Source organism: Rhipicephalus microplus, chromosome X, assembly GCF_043290135.1.
Source record: "Rhipicephalus microplus isolate Deutch F79 chromosome X, USDA_Rmic, whole genome shotgun sequence".
Classification (NCBI taxonomy): Eukaryota; Metazoa; Arthropoda; class Arachnida; order Ixodida; family Ixodidae; genus Rhipicephalus; species Rhipicephalus microplus.
The window spans coordinates 291,788,175-291,810,775 of NC_134710.1; the positions used below are offsets into that span (position 1 = coordinate 291,788,175).

The following is a 22,601-nucleotide window of genomic DNA, read 5'->3' on the forward strand; positions in this document are numbered from 1 at the left end:
GTCTCTTATAGTGTTTAGAGCGCGGTGATATCACATCGATGCAGTTTGATAGTACAGCTTGCCATAATGCTAATCGATAACAGAATGGGTGAAAGTTCTCCATCACGCCACTTGATAGCCTTGGGACGATGGGCGTAAAAGATGCCATGTACAGTAATTACCCTAAATATTATAATTTTTTTCAAACAGAATTCAGTATACCTTCACTTATGTGGGTACAAACCAGCAGCGCCGTAAGCCTAAACCTTTTCGCATTGTCCGTGTGCTCCGCTCAACTCCAGAGTGCACTTTTGGGGACGACTTTTGTGAGGAGGGATTTAAGTGCGTGCGTTTGCGTCAGCTCCTTCTAAGACGTGCATGTCAGCGCGCAGAGCGCTTACCGAGGAAACCGGTGGTCATGGCGGCGCGGCTGGGCGCCGCTCTCTTTATTCGCAGGGCGAGAAGGGCGACCTGGGACTCATGGGACCCATGGGCCTGCCGGTAAGTCAGTCTCCCGGGAAGGGGATCGAACACGGGCCGCTCGTACGGCGCCGCGCCGAGAATGCAGGGCTCGCTATTGCCCGGCAAAACGCCCGCTGTCATTTCTCAGGGTCCAATGGGTCCGGTGGGGCCGGCTGGACTACCCGGAAAAGAAGGCCGGACGGGAATCACGGTAAGACCATCACTTCTCGTCGCGCGCCCATCTCGCAAGAGGAGGTGGACGCCACCGCCGCCCTGAAAAGAGCGACGCCCGCTTCTTGACGAAGCTTAGAGAAAGTCGAAAGGTTTTCTTCGTCGCGTTTCGTTTTACCGCATCTTTTCTAAAATTCACGAGCTTCGCTGCATTTTGCGACGCCTGGACGTGGCCTGACATTTCTTCGGCCTCGTAAGTCAATTACACTGCAGGCCTACGGGGAAGTAGGCCGGGCTATAAACAAGGGGCAGTTTTCTTCGTTGCCGCGCAACTTGCGGACTCCTTACTGTTAGCTCAAGACACTTGTGATAAGAAAGAATGTGAGTGAACGAATTCGAACTCCGGCTGCCCTCGCTTTAGAAAATTGCGTCAATAATCGTTACGACAGTCTAAGCGTACAGCTGAATGCGCACTGGGAAGTCGACTCCTACGCCCCGCCACTTTCTCGCACCTTCTCAATTTTGGTGTATTCCTTCTGCGAGATGGAACTTTCCAATAAACACGTCTCCGAGCCTTGAGTTTTCGCCGCCTGCTGCTCGGATAATAATACGGGAAAACGGAATCACTTGGCGAGCGATATCGGCACTGTACATTAACACACCTCGTCTCACTAAATCAGCGCACTTGTTCTGGACTGCCTCGTTCATATTGTGAAATACTTGCATTGATCGCATCTAAATATCTCCCAAGATAAAATCTTCCTGTAGTGCTACTACGTTGCTCAGCACGCCCACGAACTCAACACACTCTTCCTTGCATGCCACTTGATCCTCCATAGTCGCATCAAGAATGTCTTCTCCATTTTCCTCCATCGTAGTGACTCTTGTAGCGACTGCGGTGAGTGTTTGTCGACGCAAAAGCACCGTGTACAGCCTCGGTACAACAATAAAAGCTTTGCAAGCAGCAATGAAATATTTTAATAGTTCACAAAACATGCACTACAGTATTTGCTAGAACGGCATGACCAAAAAAAAAACAGACAGTATTATAATGCACAAGTTCGGAGTTCCTCAGGGTGAAGTATATGGTTGAAGGAATGGTGGAGGAAAATAATTATGGTCGTCACAATTAGCCAACGGGAAATGATCGCTTTTATTTGGGTGGGTGGCAAACTTAGTCACTGTACAACGGGATGGGGACAAGGAAGTGGGGGACGCTCCTTTACGCCGCTTTACTAGAGTAACTCTGCGTGCCAAGTGAAATGCAGGTCAAGTGTTGCCTGTACCTGAGCCCTGGTCTCGGCACTGTGTTGTGTGCGCATGATAGGACCCCTGATTGTAGATTTACTACCCTATCTGCCTTTTCTTTATTGCTGTACTTTTGCTTCTTTCTTATATTTTTTTCTTGTAGCGGTGGGTGCCTACCCCCATCGCCGCAAAATGTATAGTTTAACGTGCGGTGTTTGTCACGACTAGCTGAGCAGGTCTATGCGGGCGTGTTGTCTTAGTGTGCCGGCACTCCTGTAGCGTGCGACTGCAGGAACCCTGCGGCCGTGGTACTAGTTTCACGTTCCAACTAACCGTGATTGTTGGTGCGAGTGACGCATCTTTGCAGGAAAGCCGCCGGGGTGTGAGACAGGCCACTGGTGATGGGAGCACACGTTAACACATTCTGGCGAGGTGCATGGTGTGATTGTTTGTGGTATGACTGACGCTCAGCCCCGCCTCGCATACTGTACCCCCGCATCCATCGCGTTGTGGCTCGCGCCGTGTCGCTTAAATCGCGATGTGAAATCCGCTGACCCATCGCCACACTTTTTCTTTCTCGACTCTCTTTCCTCCACAGGGGCCACCGGGTCTGGATGGAATGAAGGTAACATGCCGAGAATACACGCGCGCTCTGGTGAAGGGAGGCATTTACGGTAAGCGCGCGTCCGCTTCCAACGCAGGGTGAACGAGGTGCGCCGGGTAACAAAGGCGAAAAAGGAGAGCCGGGCCTTCCCGTAAGTTGGCGACGCTCCTTTGATTTCTTTTTTTTGGGCTGATCCGTGGCTACCCGGACTGGCTACTACCATGAAATACCTGCATAGTCTCGGCTTCAGCGAGAGATCAGGATCATGCATAAAATGCGCTAATGTGGAACTCAAAGAGTGCACCTGGTCACAATGACAGAATATGGACAAGGCTTCTGTAGGCCTTTGCTTTTCATTACCGAACCAAGTGCGGTTCTTTTTATTTCTGACGTTATTCTAGGCGCTCTACTAGAAGCCCGCTTACCTGCAGGATGCCATGCGAGCACGTTATTTTTTATTCAAGGTTACTGTCACGCTAATTTGGCATAATACTAATGCACAGTATTTTAATTGCATTTTAAATGTTACCCGGTGCAAGTTCCGGCCGTAGAGCATGACGGTACGTGTGGCGACGTTTCTTTCGTGGCTTTTTTTCTCAATATTTCTCTCGTCTTTTCTGCGTCATTTCTTGCCTTATTTAATAAAGATCCTAAGCGAGAATTTGAATCGGGTGAGCTTTCAAGTATAACAGAGCGGGTAATCTTTGATTTAACAAGAGCGTCATCTAGAAGTGTTTGTCGTGCCGTTCGCACAGCTTTCAAAATTAACTCCTGCTACTTTTCAGGCATACGATATCTACGACGATCAATGTGGAGGAAGTTTTAGCCGTGTTTTTGTTTAGCCTTCACCGGCGCTTTTAACTAGCAAATTTCTTTAGAGTATCGTAACATTCAGTGCACTTTGTATCTTCGCAATCAGCACGCCGAGAAAATGACGGGAAACTATGGAAGCCTACAGGTCAACAAAGACCTGCTTGACACAAACGATTCCTCTAAGTATGAACTTGTTTTCGTAAATTTGCACGGAAGATAGAGAGAAAGAGAGCGAAGAGTAACCTTTATTTGCACCCGTTGAGAATTGCACAGAAGCATGTTTTGGCCTCTGCCCTTATTCATCTCTCTAACCGTCAGCCGGAATTCAGTGGGGTTTGGCTGAGTAAAATTTTTGTCCATAAAAAGTGAGCGTGTTGCGAATGTGTTGCATAGAAAAAAAGGGCATTGTTTATTTCAGCGCTTGCTTAGTATTTGCGAAGCGTATAAAAAAGGTCCCTCTACGCAGCTGTTCGCAGTGAGCCTGATTATTCTATGCTACTTATACGAATAGATCAAAGGCAACTTACGCCGCGTTTAATTTTGTGCAGAATACTCGAAGCTTATTCGACGTATGATAACATTTACTCTGCTTAGCGCGTGGTGACCGCATGAAGAAGCACACACGAAGGCAGGAGTCACGGCCGTGGCTGAGGGTTGACCCCGCGGACGGTAGTACCTGGGCCAAGGCACACCAAAGTTTCCAGGCCCCGTTTCTTCCACGCCGGAGGGCACCTGCACCTACTGACGTTGTCCAATATTTGGTTTCCACGGCTCGTGGTTCATCACCTGTCAGAGTCTTCTTCCTTCACATTGTTGTTTGTCAATATGCGCATCATCTGTGTTATATCACATCGGGCAGTCGGCCAGCTCAGTGCGCCGGCCGGCTGTCTCGCTGCTGTGGCCAGCTCACTCTAATTAGTCGTCATTTTTTCTTTCTTTCCCTTTTCTCCCCTACCCAAAATCAGGGCACCGACGGCATCCCAGGGCTACCGGTAATTATGAAGCTCCTCTCTAGACTACGGGCCCCCGCGTGCAGCCGCTGGCTCGTGGTGCGCGGTCATACCACCCAAACCCAACGCGCGACAGAGCCTCCTGCCCCTACCTATCCTCCAATCCCCCTCACTGTTTGCTACAGCCATGTGCATGCCGGGGGCTGCTGCGCTGTTGGCCGCTGACCTGTAGTGTTGTTGCTTTGTTTATCTTCTTCTGCGTGTGCGTGCGTGACTGTGTGAGATGCTTGCGAGTCCCCGCCGCCCGACGTCCGAGGCTGGGAAGCCACGACGGTGTCCACTGACGCTTTCTTCCCTTTGGCGCCGCTCTCTCTCTTTTGCAGGGACCCAAGGGCGACCGGGGCGAGACGGGCATATTGGTGAGTGTCGCCTTATTCTATTTCCATACCACGCGAATCCTTGGAAAGCAGGCACACGGCGCTTATAAAGGCGCTACCATGCAGAAAGCTCCTTGTGCTCTCCCTTACCGACGCTGCCAATACTCGGTTATGATTGAATCAGTGGCTCGAGTAGAACTTGCCTCAGACCTGGAGCACCAGGCTTGAAGCAGGCACACAGGCGGATAGTTTATTACAAGCGGCACGATAGGCAGAAAAAGTTAGGGACGCCATGCGCGCGATACCATAGACAGAAATTGTTTTCCCGCTACCTACCTCTACGTCTATTAAAATCGTGAAGAACTTGTTGGAGTGCAATGCAAGATATTTCGTAGAGGTTTATGACACACACAGACATAGCCGCTGGATGTGCCCTAACGTTAAATGAACTGATTCGGCCCTCATGCTGCGAAGAAATTTGTTCCAGGATTATTATGTGTTACGGGTTCACACAGTGTGAAGAAAACTGCGCAGGTGTTGTATTTGCCAAAAGTCTGAGCGTCGAAAATGTCTGTGCCTTATTTACTGAAATTAATGCATACCATCGCGGATATTATTTCCTGGTGAAGCAACACGCATGTGCTACCCTGCCGTGGTGGTCTAGCGGCTAAGCTACTCGGTTGCTGACCCGCAGATCGCGGAATTGACCTGTGGAGGCGAAAATGCTGTAGGCCCGTGTGCTCAGATTTGGGAGCACGTTAAGGAACCCCAGGTGGTCTAAATTTTCACAGCCCTTCACTACGGCGCCTCTCTTATTCATATGGAGGTTTCGGGACATTCAACCCCACATATAACTCAAACACGCACGTGCGAAGTCTTGGGTTCCTGCTACTTTCTTCGCTGCGCTATAGGTAGCGCATTATCTATTTCCCATTATTTTTCGTTTATTTGAACTAGTGGCCTGTCCCGTTGGCTAGTTGGCGAGAAACCATGGACAAGACTGACCCACTCCTTTTAGACCACTTCTCCCTCCACCTTTTAAAGCAAGAGAGGACTGCTGTAGGCTTGCAAGGGTTATGTAGGTTTGCTATTTGAGCTGATAAATCAGCGATAATTATACCCGTCTCCAACGATTGCGAAGCTTACCGTAAACCACGTCCGCCGCTGTCACATCTGCCAGAAAGAACAGCGTCTGTTCATACCTCACAACTTGAACATATTTCAGCATAGCGCACGACTACGTGAACACAACAGAATGGATGCTATGCAGCATGCCCCGAGCTTCTCGGGCAGCTCGCTTGCGGGGGCCCTGGCATGAAGACAGTGCAGAGCGCGGGATAGCAGCGTTGATAAAAACCGCTACAGGAACGTGCATGGCGTTGGAAACGCATGTGGGACTTCTGCGGCAGTTATCAAAGAAACACCTCGTTCCATCACGTCAGCGCCGCCACTCAGTCAGCATTTTAACAGTGCAGCGACGTCACGTGATTGTCGCACTATTTTTTGGCCAACTCAACACGCCCCTACCAAGGGCGTGTTCGTGGGCGTTCGTCCTCTTTCGGACAGGTTCTTGCGTTCTACTTGTACCATGGAAATTTCCACTCTCGAAGGCAGGAAGGGTGCATACACAGCACTCTCGCGCTGCTCGTTTCGCTTCTATTAAATATTGCACATAAATATAAGGACAGGCGGTCACAAGGGGCACTCTCATCATGGCGGCAACGCGGCTGTGATTAGATATGTCGTGATTGCGGTGAAATTGAATGCGAGACATCGCGGCCGGGTGGTTATCCCCCGTATTCACAAACACTCCTTGACTCGACTTTCACCCTTCACTTGACAGAGTTGAGCATTGCGCCGCTGCTTGTTTGAAAGTGATGCTGTGCTACTAAAAAATCACAGCAGATTATCGCTGATATGCAGTGACTTTCCCTGCCTAGAGACGGCGCTCACATCGGTCTTCTCAAGTGGAGGTGAAGCGTTCAGTGGAGGGACGTTCTAGAATACGGGGGTATATCACTTCTCATTCTGCGTGCGTCTGTGCATAGTCTTCACGATAGAGCTGATAGATTAATCGTGCCGCTCGACGTGAGCACTGCTCCTCGGCAAGAGCAAACGTGGTGGGCGTACCCAATCTTCACCGCGGGCGTCTGCTAATCAAACTGAGTGACGGGTGAAGTCGGTTACAAACTCGTTGATTCTGAGAAGGCCCAAGTTCAACTCGCGACTGTGATGGTGCCGGTGTGACTGTCAAGCGTTTGATGCGGTAAAAGCTGAGCGTCGGCTTCTTTGCTTATGAAATAATTTGGTGAGCTTACACTACTTGTGCGAGACTGCAGCATTAGAGGAGCTTGTGATAACCTAGCTACTTGCAGCTTTCTAAATTGGTCGTCTGCTAATATGCGTGGTTGGTTTCGAGGTGAAGACCACATCAGCTCTGTCTCAATTTTATTGTACTAATTGGCTGAGGCTTAATTACCGTTGCACTGAGCTGTCTTGTCTTCATAAATAAGGCTTCAATTAGAAAGCAATTGTCTTGGGCGCTATTAGCAAGGGCATGATTAGTATGTGGCTTTTAAACGTAATCCCAATTAGCAGGACAATAATTGTCATCGTATTAGTGAGGGCTAATTAGCATATTTATATTTAGTGTACTAACGCCGCGTTAATTAGCATAGTATAGTTAGCTCATCAAGTCGCATGCTTTAGTTAGCCCGGTTCTAGCTTCACATGGCTTCACCAGCACTGTCTTCTGATGTAAGCGGAAATGCTGGAGGCACGTGTGCTCATATTTAGGTGCACGTTTAAGATCCCTAGGTGGTCGAAATTTCCGGAGCCCTACACAACGGCGTCTCTCATAATCATAGGGTGGTTTTGGGACGTTAAACCCCACAAATCAATCAATCAACATTAGGTTGTTGGAACACACGCGTTCTTTGCAAGGCAATGTATATTCACATGTGTCGCAACATGTTGCGCAGTGCCATTGCTCTCCTATCTTTCATGAAGCTAAAGCTCTATGAACACACATATAAAGCCACACGAGAAATAATGGAAGCTTATATTATCAAAAAGAAGGGTGAACAACGCATTAGCGTGCCTTCTATAGCCCTACTTGATAACGAAGTTAGGTGCTTGGATAGCATGATATATCTTGACTTTTCTGCTGTTGGAGAGTACACATGTGGTGTATCAAGGTTTTTTGTCCGAGATGTCAGCTGACCTGCCGTTTTCTTGCTCTAGTGTGGTCACACGGGTGTGAAGGTTGAAGTGTTATGTTTTCGTTTTTGTTTTTCAATCAATATTCAGTTGCGAGTCAGTAATGTGGTTCGTTCCTTCTTTTCTTGCGTCCACGTAGTCGTGCGCAGTGTTGAATATATGTTCCAAGTACTGCCATCAAGTGGCCCAGTTTTCAGTCCTTCTACCATACTTTACAAGTCACTCCGAGCCTTTGGAAGAATACTTGGCTGACGTGTGGGTATGCGTAGCAGAGAAAAAACTGTTGAAAAATTAAAGAGTGGCGCTGCCAGCTACACTTGACGCAGCCTTTGCGGTTTACTGTTTCATAAATAAGAAGTGTAATGTTTTCATTAGATTACGAGGAAAAACCGCGAGGAAGAGTATTGTGCTAAAGCCTCAGAGAGATTGTGTAACTTCGTATTACAGCTCCACAGCGCGAAGTAAGCGTGGGAGCGTGGTGAAGAAAGCGGCCATCCTGCCCTATTAAATGCAAAGCATTTCTTGGCGAACCAAAGACGTGATGATTGATGTGTGTTTATTAACGTTCCAAAACCACCATATGAGTATGAGAGACCCCGCCGTAGTGGAGGGCTCCAGAAATTTCGACCAGCTGGAGTTTTTTAACGTCCACTCTAATCGGAGCACACGGGCCTACATTTTTGCCTCCATCGAAAATGCAGCCGCCGCAGCCGAGGTTTGATCCCGCGACCTGCGGGTCAGCAGCCGAGTGCCTTAGCCACTAGACCACCGCAGTGGGGCTGGAACCGAAGACACCTTGAATGTGTCTATCTATCTATCTATCTATCTATCTATCTATCTATCTATCTATCTATCTATCTATCTATCTATCTATCTATCTATCTATCTTCGTATTCCTGCTCACGGGTTTTTTCATTACCTTATTACAAAACCAAACATTCATGGTATATATTCATGCATGACCAACACTTATGTGAGGTCATAACATAAAAATCCTGACACGTGTGTCATGTACATCATGATGTGTGCGACACACTTTTGATGCTCTCGTGGCGGTTTCAATGACTTTGTTATATCAAATCGGCATAGCATGAGCGTATGACAAACATAAATGGCAAATCATAGCATGAATATAATGTTATGCAGGTCATGTACATCATAGTACAGATGACATGGTCTTGGTGCTCTCATGGCCGTTTGATTGACTTTGTGTACGAAAATTGGCGTGGTATGACATGGCGGTATGAAGAGCCTGGATGACAGGTCATGGCAGAAATATTGTGTCATGCATGTGTTAGATGTCATTGCATACATGACAAGGTCTTGTGGCCCCCATGGTCATTTCACTGACCTGATATATACCAAAGCTGGCATGACGGAACATTAGTGTATGACCAACATGAGCTCAAGGTCAAAACTTGAATAGTAGGACGTGCATGATACGTACATCACGACACACATGATATGGTGCCATGTCAGGGTGGGCGTTTCATTTCCTTCCTATATGCTAAAAGCTTCCAGTGACGTACGTGTAGGTCGAACATAAAAGCAGGTGACGACATGAATGTTTATAACAAGAATGTCATCTTGATCATAACATGAATTATACAAATGACATCATGCGAATGCGAGGATGTCATCGCAGTTTCATTGGCATGGCATAGACTATACAATGCATATGTACGTGTTAGAAACGTGCCACAGGGAAAACATGTCATCACCCGGCTGACATGACTTCTCTCAATGTCAAATAGAGCGTCTTATGCACCTCCTTACCGAGTTCTTCGGATAACATTTATTCCCACAGTGCGTCAGATCTGCCGGATTTTCAAAGTGTCTGCGAACTATACTGCATAACACATTATGAAGTTAATAGTATCAAAACGGGCATCGAAAAAAGGGGGGTGCACTCTTGGTGATTAATCGAGTCTTGCAACAAAGCATGTACTTCAGACTGCTGTTTCTTGGGTGAGTTGGAAATTCATACTCGGGAAGGTAGCGCTAATAGACAAGGATGAAATAAAGGCGCACTGACACACAAACCAAAGTGCTTTCTTCTGTGTGTCAGTGTATCTTCCTTTCGTGCGTGTCTGTTTGGGTTATCTTTCCAAAGGATTTACAGTTTCAAGATTATCTGAACCTAATGTACGAGTTCATAGCGTGTCGGAAGTGCAAAAAATGATGGTTTTCCGTGTTGTAGTTATTGTTGTTGCTGACGAGGACGCTGTGCATAATTTATAGATGAAAGGTTTGGTTTAAAAACTTTTTAAACAGCCTGTCACTTGCTTAAGCCATTCTAGCTTTAACCGTACCACCATGCCATGTCAGTGAGGCAAAGATTTTAGAATTATTGATTCTGGTCTTGTTTTGTGCATGGTGACGGAGCGTTGAGGTGTAAATACTGCAATAAAAAAGACAGATAGGAGTAAATGAAAAATTGCTGCTCACATCAAACGCTAGGAACGTGCGCCCATGGCTTCATAAGGATGGCTCGGTGTTATAGATAATCGGAACTATGGCCTAGGTCAATTTCGCATTCTTGCCTTCTTCACGGCATTCGTCTCATAATACGGAAAGTTTTAGCACTACGCTCTTGACAGCGCGAGACAAAGCCCTGTCCACTCCACACTCAACATTCGCTGCCCGTGGTATGAACCTTTCACCGACGTGAGATGTGAATAGGAAAAAGGCAAGCAGGCGCGAACGTACTTGCCTTTAGACCCGGCTGTGGCACAGCACCGGGCCAGGACGAAGTCAAGAGTGGTTCACCGTTGTCTTCGTTCTTTTCTTTCTCTCTTTCTACTTCCAGGGACCCCGTGGGAAGCGTGGAAAGAAAGGAGACAAGGGCGATAAAGGCGATCAAGTAAACAATGCTTGCTTTGCATCACTGTGCTTTTGTTCTCGCTTGAAAATGTGCGAACGTATAGTGGGTCATCTCAGTGAGGTCCCAGAGAATCACATTTAGTCAATACTTACTCAGGAAATAAGATGAACGAAAACCAAACGAGGGCTGTTCAGGAGTTGAAGAATGGCGTGCGTGACAGCAGTGAATAAGCAGAAAAAAAAGCATACAGCAATGGCTTGTTGTTTAGTGGTGGCGATGATAAACCGCTGACTTACTGAGTTTGGCATCTTGGATAGATATGATGGAAACGGGAAGGTGGTTCTAGTTTCTGATAGTACTTAAATTTGGTTAAATGTACAGGTTTGTTTTTAAAGTAAAGTACCGACTTTATGTCCTTGACCAACAGGTGGGAGGAGTCAGGTATACCTAAGGAGTGAAGTAATTTTTTTCATTCGCTTGGCTAGCTGCGCTCCTTCAACATTAGGAGAACGTGAAGGCAGGGCTACTGCTTCGTGGTGACGCTAGCATGGGGAGGAGGGGGGTCACGACTGTCAAAACAAGTCTATATAGAATCGGCATGCACACGTGAACATATAATATAACGAATAAGGGAATTCGCTAGCCGGCGTCTGTAGTGTCGCCCACAAAAATCTCAGCCTGAAACTGAAATCATGTGGCTTATCGTAACTGGCTACTGGGGATACCACCGTGTTTTTTCTTTTCTTATAAAAACTCTTCTCTTCGCTATGCTGCTACTTGTTTGGATGTACCAACTCTCGAGTTCTAGATCGGCATGGGCATTATTCAGAGAAAAACAGCACTAAACACAGGGCATTTGGCCATAGGAGGCACAGGACGTGGCAATGACTTAAGCACACAGAAAAGCCAAGTGGAGCACCAGTGTACGTACACTGCATAGAATGGCAAAAAAAGTCCGATTTGAACGTTACACTCGATATTTTGTCTCATGAGAAACGATTTCAGCCTACAAAAATTCTCCAATTATTGCGAATGACTTTACACTGTCCATTGTAGGCGTCTTGTCAAATTCCACTCTTGGTAAGAACAAGCATTGATGTTCGAGGCATGATGTTACAAGAGGTTATTTGTGCGCCTAAGTTTTAAACTTAGCGTATGTGTCTTACAACGGACGGAAAGAAGTGTACATTTGAGGGCTCACTTACTTTGTTAGACATATTAATAGTGAGATATGACACAAAATCATGCCAAGGAAGGTATCATCATCACCAGCCCGACTACGCCCACTGCAGGACAAAGGCTTCTCCCGTATACCGCCAGTCAACTCGGTCCTGTGCTTTCTGTTGCCACTCTATACCCGTAGACTTTTTGATCTCATCTACCCACCTAACTTTCTCTCCCCCTCACCCGCTTGCCTTCTCTTGGAATCCAGTCTTCGATCCTTAATGGCATGCGCTTATCTAGCCTTCGTGCTACGTGCCCTGCCCATGACCATTTCTTCTTGATTTCGACTATGATGTACACCCGTCATGAAGGTAGTATACGAGGGATTATTGGTCAGCTGCCAGCTCGTAATAGGATCACGTACTACGTAATGCCAAACAGGCAGAAAAAAAGTGTTACACACTCGCCGTCAAGGCAACTGGCCGCGCTGACTAACGTTGGCACATTTACTTTACTGGTACCCCATTAAGTGCACGGCGAGATGGTCGCCTTTGTAGCTCAGCTGGTAGAGCATCGGACGCGTTATTCGAAGGTAACAGGTTTGGTCCCTGCTCACGGCAAGTTATCTTTCCGTTCAATTTCTTTCTTTCACATTTATATTACGATTAGATTTAATAACATCCGCTATGCTTTCCCTGGCATGATTGCCTCTTACAAGTCATTAATATCGTGTCTGACAACGTATCACTAGAAATGAGGGGGGTCGTCATAATCTTGGTAGTTTATAGATGAGTAATATAAATGAAACATCTCAATAGAGTGGATGAACTATCCGGGGGTTGTCTATTTCTACTGTATTACTTGGTTAACCTAGTATATCTTCTCGCCATTTTTCACTTTATATCGCTGTTTGCTCCTAAATGCACCAACAAGGTTTCATTCGTATTGGTTACAGGGAGTACCAGGACTGGATGCACCATGCCCGCTTGGACCAGACGGACTGCCACTGCCAGGATGTGGCTGGAAGCCACCAAACACAATAGGCGTATGGGCAATTACTCTAATTTCGCACGCATTTCGTAGAGCCTACAGAAATATTTAGAATAGAAATGACGAGAGGCTTTCATTCCACTTGCGCGCGAAATATGCTTGTGTTCCGGCGGAAGTCAAGCCCACGTCAAGTTTTTCGAGTACGCAAGCGACATTTGCTTTATAAATTGAAGGAACAGAGGCATCATTTTGTTTGTAGGTCGCGTTTTTTGCGTCCACGTGTAGATATCGAACCTCCAGTAACAATTCGCTGCAGATTATGCAACTGAGGGAGGAATGAGTATTCTCAACATTGATTAGTATGACCCGTATTGAGTGCTATTCAAAACAGGTGCCCAGCCCGCCAATTTGCACTGCTAGCATCGCTGCCGTGCGATCACCTCCCGCGCTCACATCCCTAAAGGGCCCCTTCTGATTAAGTGACCACACAAAACAGTGACGAGAATTTTAGCGGCCGTTTCGTTTGTTACGCGAGCACGACTTGACATGTCTTCGTCACCACCATCGTTCTCCCAGCCGTCATCAGACGTAGACAAGTGGTGAAGAAAACACTGACAATTTGTAATCGCTGTGATTCGCAGCTTCGCGAATCGTTTTCGCTTCAGTCCTCCGCAAAGCAGCTGTTCTTAAATTGACGCCAGTTCCAGCACCGACGCGAAGGCATCTGGAGACGGATGTACACTTGGACCGAAAAAGAAAAAAAAACGTTGTGGACTGGACTATCACTCACATGTTGTCCTCAGAAGTAAGCCATCCGGTGGCTAACAACAGCAAACGGCTCACTCCACGCAAATGGTTCGTGTCTGTCGATACCATTACGCCGGGTTGGCTTTCTTACACCATGCGCTCATGCGCGCCCCCGTACAAAGACACAAACACACACATCGCGCGGGCGCGGTGTCTGCGCTCTGCGCATCTCGTCCCCAGCCTGGCGTCCATGCGGGCGAGTCTCGCTCGTGTCGCCATCAAACACTCCGGGCCCGCACAACCTCTGGTTCGTGGGTCCAACGTTCAATGTATCGCGGAGACGCATAGAGAGTCGTAAATTGCATGCGGAATCCTACCTGGAAGCCAGGGACGGATTCAGCAACTCATTATAGGGGAGGGGGGTGGTTGCCTGAAGCAACACCTAATAGAGGGGCGTGGTCATGACTTACTAGCAAAGAAACATCTTCTTAGTAGAAATGCAGTTGTGTGCTCACAGTGGTTTCACTAATCTAATAATTGGTAATAGGAGGTGGACTACGAGCACAAAAGCAAGGGGGGGGGGTGCTAGCACGAAATGGGTGGGGGGGGGCAATCGTTTTTACCGCCACCCACCACTCTGGATCCGCCACTGCCGGAAGCCTTTATGAAATCCTATTGTAACTCTCCACGACGACGATATTCTTTCTAGCGGTACTTCAAACGCCACTGCTGTCGTGTCCAACTGTTTTACGACATGCTGGCACGGAATGCTGTTGAGGTCGTTGCTCTGAATTGTCACACACTGAGGAGCACATCACAAATGTTTCGAGGCGGCGTGACGAAAGGACGCAAGATTTGAGACTAACTAACCCAGAAAATCCAAGTGAAGCCGTTGTCAGAGGTTGCCACGAGTCGACATCACGATGGCAACACCCAGATCGCTGACGTTGACGTGGCTAGCGCATAGTCACTCGGATCCTAGCGTGTCTAGCCTGGAGGCCCGAGCTACGTGTCTTTGGCCTTCGTACAATGTTTGCCCTTGAAATAAAATAATCCCATGCAACGGACACAATTGAAACTTCACTCAAAAAGCTTATACATATTGTTACGGGGAGAAGGTGTCTGAAAAATACCTTTACTTTTGGTAAACAGGCAGGCATACAATATAGAGCCCGGTCTGCACGAGCGGCTCGTGCGAACGGAAGTGCGTACCGACGCCAGCGGCCACGGAATCCGAGCCGTTTTGGCACAACGACAGCATGGCTGCGAGCGTGTTATTGCATACGCTAGCCGTCTTTTATCGCCAGCAGAGCGAAATTACTCCATCACAGAACGCGAATGCCTCGCACTCGTCTGGGCAGTGGCTAAATTTCGGCCGTATTTGTATGGACGCCCGTTCACGGTTGTCACTGATCACCACGCCTTATGCTGGTTGTCGTCCTTAAAAGATCCTAGTGGACGTCTCGGCCGGTGGGCTCTACGGCTACAGGAATATTCCTACACGGTTGTCTACAAATCAGGTCACCACCATGAGGATGCTGATTGCTTGTCGCGTCATCCAGTAGACCCAGCAGACCTTTCTGAGAGCGATGAGTCTACTTGCGTTTTGGCACTTTCCGCGTTTAGCAACATCGTAGATCAGCAACGCCGTGATCCTCACCTCAGAGATATAATCCTTCGGCTTTGTGGTCCCACAACTCCTCCGTCTATCCGTATGTTCCTGCTCCAAGATTCCGTCTTATATCTCTACAGCATGCATCCTGACGGACCTGAGCTGCTGTTGGTCATACCACAACATATGCGTCAGACTGTCCTTGCACAGTTGCATGATATTCTGACAGCTGGTCACCTGGGATTTTCAAGAACTTATGACCGCGTTCGACGTCACTTCTTTTGGTCTGGTATTTACCGATCCGTCTGCCGTTACGTCGCCTCATGCAAATCTTGTCAACAAAGCAAAAAAAAACCAGCAACCCTCCCAGCGGGACGCCTTCAGCCCATTCAGATCCCATCCGAACCATTTTATAGGGTAGGTGTTGACTTACTACGACCGTTCCCTTTATCGGCCAGCGGAAACAAGTATAGCAGTCGCCACGAATTATACCACTCGGTATGCCATCACGCGAGCCCTTCCTACCAGTTGTGCGACCGACGTCGCTGACTTTCTTCTAGAAGACGTCATATTACACCACGGCGCTCCTCGGCAACAGCTTACCGATCGGTGTCGCTACTTTTTATCACAAGTTATCCAAGACATATTAAACTCTTGCGCTACAAAGCACAAACTCACAACGGTGTATCATCCTCAAACCAACGGGCTCACGGAGCGGCTAAATAGAACCATCACGGACATGCTCGCCATGTACGTTTCTTCCGACCATCGTGACTGGGCCTCCACCCTTCCATTTGTAACATTTGCCTATAATACGTCTCGGCATGATACTGCAGGTTTCTCGCCATTTTTCCTCCTGTACGGACGACAGCCTACGTTGCCTTTCGACACGCTCCTTCCTGCCGTTAGCCACACGTCAGAATATGCCCGCGATGTAATCTCTAGACCTCTAGAGGCACGTGAGATTGCTCGCCGGCGTCTGAGCGATTCGCAGGAACGACAACGACAGGCCTACAACGCGTGCCATCGTGATGTACACTTCAGTCAAGGTGACACAGTCCTTCTCTGGACGCCGTCGCGGCGAGTTGGCCTGTGCGAAGAGCTGACTTCACCGTACTCGGGTCCGTACCGTGTGGTGCGCCAAGTCACCAACGTGACATATGAAATCGAACCTCTTAACGCCACCAGCGCGTGATCGTATTCTGACGTTGTTCGCGTCACTCGGCTGAAGCGATATTACTCGGACCAACCAAGCACCGAGACGGTGCCTTCGCCGCCGGGGGTGATGCTACGGGGTGCCACAAATGAACATTGCAGAAAAGAGGACGATGTTTTAGGGCGAGCTCGTGCAGACCGGGCTCCACATTGTATGCCTGCCTGTTTACCAAAAGTAAAGGTATTTTTCAGAAACTTTCTCCCCGTAACAATATCAAGCGATAGAGTTCTCAAGCTTTAAATAGTATACCACTGCTCCTATAAAGCTTTCAAAAATCTAGTAAGAAACAACAACAACAACAAAAAAAACTTGGTGAGCGCTCATGTCGTGTTGTTCTTTCTTTGTCCTCGTCGCCAGTGTACGCTCTCCGCTAATGATGAATCTCGTAAATAACAGAAAGCCTGCTTTCTCACTAGTTGAATTTTAGAAACTGAAAACGTTTCATGCGCTTGAATTTGTGGCCAAGTAGTGTTTTTAACAGAAACTTCTGCCTGCCTGCGTATAAAGGCTGGTGCACACCGGCTACTAGCAGCGGTCGCGCGACCATTTGCGACTGCAGACCAAAAAGCGACTGTTGTTCACACCGGCAGAGGCTGCGTGCGAGCGACGCGGTAGTCGCAATAGCGGAGAGTCACATCCGGATCTCGTTATCAGTGAAAACTCTGGAAACCGGTGCCGATCAGCTGATCGCCGCCAGTTGAGTGAGCGGGGCAAACTGAGCGCGCCGCATTTCTTGTATTTATACGTTATCGCCAGCGCAATGAAAAAACAAACAACAAAAATTGATTGATTTTGTGGGGTTTAACGTCCCAAAACCACTATTTGATTATGAGAGACGCCGTAGTGGAGGGCTCCGGAAATTTCGACCACCTGGGGTTCTTTAACGTGCACTCAAATCTGAGTACACGGGCCTACAACATTTCCGCCTCCATCGGAAATGCAGCCGCCACAGCCAGGATTTGATCCCGCGACCTGCGGGTCAGCAGCCGAGTACCTTAGCCACTAGACCACCGTGGCGGAACAACAAAAATTGAGCATCGCTGATTGGTTTCAGGAGATTTGCGACCACAGTCGCGCAAACTGAAAAAATCGGTCAGGAAGCGACTAGCCGGAACAGTCGCTTTATATATTTGCGACTGTTTGCGACCAGTCGCAAATGGTCGCGCGACCGCTGCTAGTCGCCGGTGTGCACCAGCCTGAAGTCACATTCAGAGTACGCGGCCGCCTTGTGTAGACTATATGTAAGCTTTTTTCTTGAGCGCTTATTATTTTAGTGAGTGAATGGCCACGTGCCGATCTATTTCGATACGTTATTAACACTGCATAAAAATTGAACACTGGCGAGTGCGGTGATCTCTTCAACTTAATTGTCGTTCTTTATGTCCTATTCACCGCTTCGATGTGTCTATTACGACGACAACGTTTGTCCAAGTGAGCGTTGAGGAAAGCGAAAAGTGTATAATTAAAGACATAACTGTTAGACAATACAGTCTCAGATGTCAAATTAGTGAAATGTAATGTGTAACTAGAATCAGTGATCTATCTTGTAAGGTCTAAAAAGAATAACGGTAGGCCTTCAAGCGTGAATGTACAGTTTTGTTTGAGCTCAACGTGTCCTCTAATTTCTCGTTTGGCCTCTTTCTTTGAAAAAAAAGCAAGCATTATAGCTGCAAGATCGGATTATACTATGGAGGACACAGTGGCTAGAGCAGTTCTCTATTGAGCACAACTGCAAGTGTTTATTCCTGGATATGGTGGAAGCATTTCTGTGGCATAGATCCTAAGGTCCGTCGCGTATCGGGAGTTTGTCCCTTTACGACAGTTATGAAGGTTCTACTATTATTACGCTGCCCGACTGGCATTGCCGGCAGCCACCACTGTCATTAATAATCGCTGGCTGCCCATGAGCTACACGGAAATGGCGGGGGCCTCTGGTAGAACCAACAGTAAATATTTCCTATTTCTCTGTAGGTTAAAATTTGAAGCGTTCTAGGGTACTGAAGCGTTCTAGGGTCGATGTCGTCGAACTCTCATTCAGTGCGTTAAATAAAACCCCGAAATCTTGAAACCATAAAAGAAAGAACCCTGCCAAGCTGCAGCAAGATCTGGAGGATTAATTTCTTACATTTGTTGAAGCAGCCTTGGTCTTCGTTTTCTGGCAGGTGCGTATGTGTCGTTACGTTATGACATAGTGGGTGACCGCGTAAACGCAAAAAATCATGGCATTCGCCCCGACTGGATGGTGCGTTACGTTATTTATTAGGTAGGGCCGCGCACTAAGTTGCGCTATAAATCAATGGCTTTTTTGAAAACTCCCATTTTCGGCTCGTTGATTGATTTGTGGGTTTTAACGTCCCCATACCACCATTTAATTTTGAGAGACGCAGTACTGGAGGACTCCGGAAATTTCCACCACCTGGGGTTCTTTCACGTGCACCCAAATCTAAGTACACGGGCCTACAACATTTGTGCCTCCATCGTAAATGCAGCCGCCACAGCCGGGATTTGAACCCATTACCTGCGGGTCAGCAGCCGAGTACCTTAGCCACTACACCACCGTGGCGGGGCATTTTAGGCTCGTTACTCGGAGCTATGGAGACTTCGTATAATGAGCCTAGCCTATAAACTACGGCGACTACGTTACACCAGGAGAAGCCAAAGAGAAAAAGACGAAAGAGCCCTATGGAAAATCAACTTTAGGGTACACGCGATTATCTTACGTCCCCACAGTGCACAAATGCGTACAAATTCCAGTTCATGCATCATTTACCCGAAACTGCTGCATGAAACCTTTTTGCAATCAAAGCAATCAAAACTTTCACGTAGCCTTACTAAAGGAAAGGTCATTTCAGATTACACTCCGTCTGCGAGATTTTTTTCACTGAATATATATATATATTGAAATACAACGGTGCAGCTGACGCTTTATTGAAGCAACAGCAAAATGGCGCCGATCATGAAGAGGAACGTGCCGAAGACTGATGATGATAATTGATAGATGAGGAAGATGACGTACAATGAATTCTCACACTAATTTCCCCCGTCGACGGAAGCGGCCAGCCTGGCCGCGAATGACGCTGTGGAACGCATACAATAGGGCTTGAGACGCGAAACATGCACAATCTCTGTCCCGCGGCAGCGTTGGTCAGTGGGAACATGAACAGGTGTGACACGGTAGTTCACCGGTGAGGTCTGTTCGATAACTTTGTAAGGGCCAAGATAGCGTGACTCAAACTTTTCGCATAAGCCAGGCGTTCGCGCAGGAGTCCACAGAAGTACATTGTCGCCAGGGCGGTAGAGAACGACGCGGTGAGTGGCATCGTAACGATGTTTGCGATCTTCTTGGCTAGCTTCGGTGTTTACGCGGGCAAGACGACGGCATCGAGCAACGCGGGACAGAAACTGGTCGCAAACGAATGGTGAAGAGTTGACGGGGCCAGAAAAGAATGAAACGTCGAGTGGTGATGTCGGTTGGCGTCCGTATACTAGGAAAAATGGAGAATAGCCTGTGGTTCGTTGAACTGACGTATTATATGCATACGTGACAAAGGGTAGTATGGCATCCCAATTGCGATGGTCCGGTCGGATATACATGGACAGCATGTCACACAGCGTGCGATGAAATCTTTCCGTTAAGCCATTGGTTTGCGGGTGATAGCTAGATGTTGTTTTATGAACTGTTTTTGATGCTTGAAGAACTTCACTGAGCGTGCTTGAAAGAAATGCCTTTCCCCGGTCGCTCAAAAGGACACGAGGGGCTCCATGACGTAGATAAATAGCATTCAAGAAGAAAGTTGCTACTTCCGAAGCACTTCCTGAAGTGATTGAGGCCGTCTCAGCGTACCGGGTCGAGTGATCAACCGCGGTGACTATCCACCTCTTGCCGTCTGATGTAGTTGGGAGGGGCCCGACGAGGTCAATTCCGACGACAGAGAACGGCTCCGATGGACAAGGAAGTGGTTGTAGGGTCACGACTGGAGGAGTAGTGGGCCGCTTGCGGTGTTGGCAAAGTGCGCACGAGGAAATATATTTAGCTACTGTCGTGGAAAGACCTGGCCAGAAAAATCGACTGCGGATGCGCTCGTATGTTTTGTAGTAACCCAAGTGTCCTGACGTCGGGTCGTCGTGGGAAGCGCGCAGAACTTCAGTGCGTAGTGCGCGTGGTACGACGGGAACCCATCGGTGGCCTTCCGGGTGCAAAATGTATCGATATAGCACATCGTCCTCCAACTTGAATAGTCGGAGTTGTTTCCGGAGCCTGGCATTAGGGGAAGACGAAGCACCGGTAAGCCGACCAATGATGTCAGTGCAATAAGAATCGGCTCGCTGGTGAGTAGCAAGTGCTGACGGACGGGTGGATGAAGGTAGGGAAGAAATGGATGATATCGACGAGGCGTCCTCCGTATAGCCAATTTGACAAGGGGATGTGACGTGCACCGAAAACTGCGGCAAAGGGCATCGTGACAAAGCGTCAGCATCTTGATGTTGTCTTCCAGTCTTGTAGATGACGTCAAAGTCATAAGATTTTAATCGGAGAATCCAGCGGCCAAGTCGTCCCGACAAGTTTTTGATTGTGGACAACCAGCAAAGAGCATGGTGGTCTGTCACAACAGTAAAATGTCGACCATGTAGGTACGGACGAAATTTTTGGATGGACCAGACAACAGCCAAGCACTCTTGTTCGGTTATCGAGTACCTCTTCTCTGCAGTGGTCAGAGTGCGGCTTGCATACGCGACAACTTTCTCGCGAAAGGCATGGTCGCGCTGGAGCAGTACGGCGCCGATTCCTTGTCCACTCGCGTCAGTGTGTAATATCGTAGGTGCCTTGTCATCGAAATAACAAAGCACCGGTGGGGATGTCAGTGCCTGCTTGAGTTCTTGGAATGAGGCTTCGCATTGATCATTCCAATCGAAGGAACCGGTACTAGCAAGGAGCTTGTGGAGAGGAGCGGCAATAGTGGCAAAGTTGCGAATGAAGCGGCGAAAGTACGATGCGAGTCCTAGAAAACTGCGTAGTTCTTTGGAGCGAAAGGGTCGCGGAAAGTTGAGGACTGCGGAAATTTTGTCCGGATCGGGCTGGATGCCATCTTTAGTAACGAGATGTCCTAGTACTTTTATAGCTGTGTTGCCAAAATGGCACTTCCTTGTGTTTAGTTGAAGTCCAGCGTTGGAGAGACATGTAAGCACTTGATCTAGGCGTTGCAGATGATCATCAAAAGTGGAAGAAAACACGACGATATCATCGAGGTAGCATAGACAAGTTTTCCATTTGAGGCCACGAAGAACAGTGTCGATCATCCTTTCAAATGTGGCGGGAGCATTACATAGACCGAATGGCATTACGTTAAACTCGTAAAGACCGTCCGGCGTAGAAAAGGCGGTCTTTTCTTTGTCTGCTTCGTCCATTGGTATTTGCCAATACCCGGACCGAAGGTCAAGGGTGGAGAAGTATTGGGCGCCTTGCAATGAGTCAAGTGCATCATCTATACGGGGCATCGGATATACATCCTTTCGGGTAATCTTGTTGAGCGCGCGGTAATCAACACAAAATCGTACCGATCCATCCTTCTTTTGTACCAACACAACGGGTGATGACCAAGAACTGGTAGAGGGTCGTATGATGTTTCTGTTTAGCATATCGGTCACGTTCTCCTCGATGATTTTGCGCTCGGCCAAGGAGACTCGGTAGGGACGACGGCGTACAACAGTCTGACTTTCAGTGTCGATGCGATGATGCGCAACTGTGGTCTGTCCTAGTGCCGAAGCATTGGCGTCGAAGGAGGCCTGGTGTTTCCTGAGCAAATTCAGCAACGCCTCACGCTGAGAAGCAGAAAGGTCAGGATTTATCCCGGGAGCAAAGGAGGAGGACGTAACAGACTGGGCCTGTTGTGGCTGAGCTGTCAAGGCGTCAAGAGAGACCAAAGAAACCGGTTGGGTATCCACATAACATGACACTGCAGAACCTTGGGGTAGGAGGACGGGCTCTGGGGTAGGGTTCAGGCCAATGATTATCGCTGCACTGTCTTTGAACCGCACCAGGCTGGAGGGGACTACAACGCCGCGAGCTAGACAGCTGCTGGAAGGGGTGATGAGGACGTCACCATTGGCAATATTCGGAGAAGTGATGGTGATGAGTTGCTCTTGACCCGGGAGTAGTATGGATTCGGAAGCTGTGAAGAAACGCAATGGTCTTTCGTCGACGCGTTCGCTGCAGTGATCGGTCTC

At 48.1% G+C, this 22,601-nt stretch overlaps 1 protein-coding gene across 7 annotated transcripts in view; it reads left to right on the forward strand.

Moving 5' to 3' along the window:
* LOC119162170 (uncharacterized) overlaps positions 1–22,601 on the forward strand; it is a 515,775-nt gene that overhangs the window by 479,051 nt on the left and 14,123 nt on the right. For 6 of the 7 annotated variants that reach the window (XM_075879320.1, XM_075879322.1, XM_075879324.1 and 3 more), the window contains 8 exons: positions 436–480; positions 590–652; positions 2,459–2,485; positions 2,562–2,615; positions 4,243–4,269; positions 4,611–4,646; positions 10,633–10,686; positions 12,767–12,856. In XM_075879320.1, the coding sequence (XP_075735435.1) occupies positions 436–480; positions 590–652; positions 2,459–2,485; positions 2,562–2,615; positions 4,243–4,269; positions 4,611–4,646; positions 10,633–10,686; positions 12,767–12,856 (396 nt within the window). The remainder of the gene's footprint in view (positions 1–435; positions 481–589; positions 653–2,458; positions 2,486–2,561; positions 2,616–4,242; positions 4,270–4,610; positions 4,647–10,632; positions 10,687–12,766; positions 12,857–22,601) is intronic. The other variant, XM_075879321.1, reaches the window with a different exon arrangement.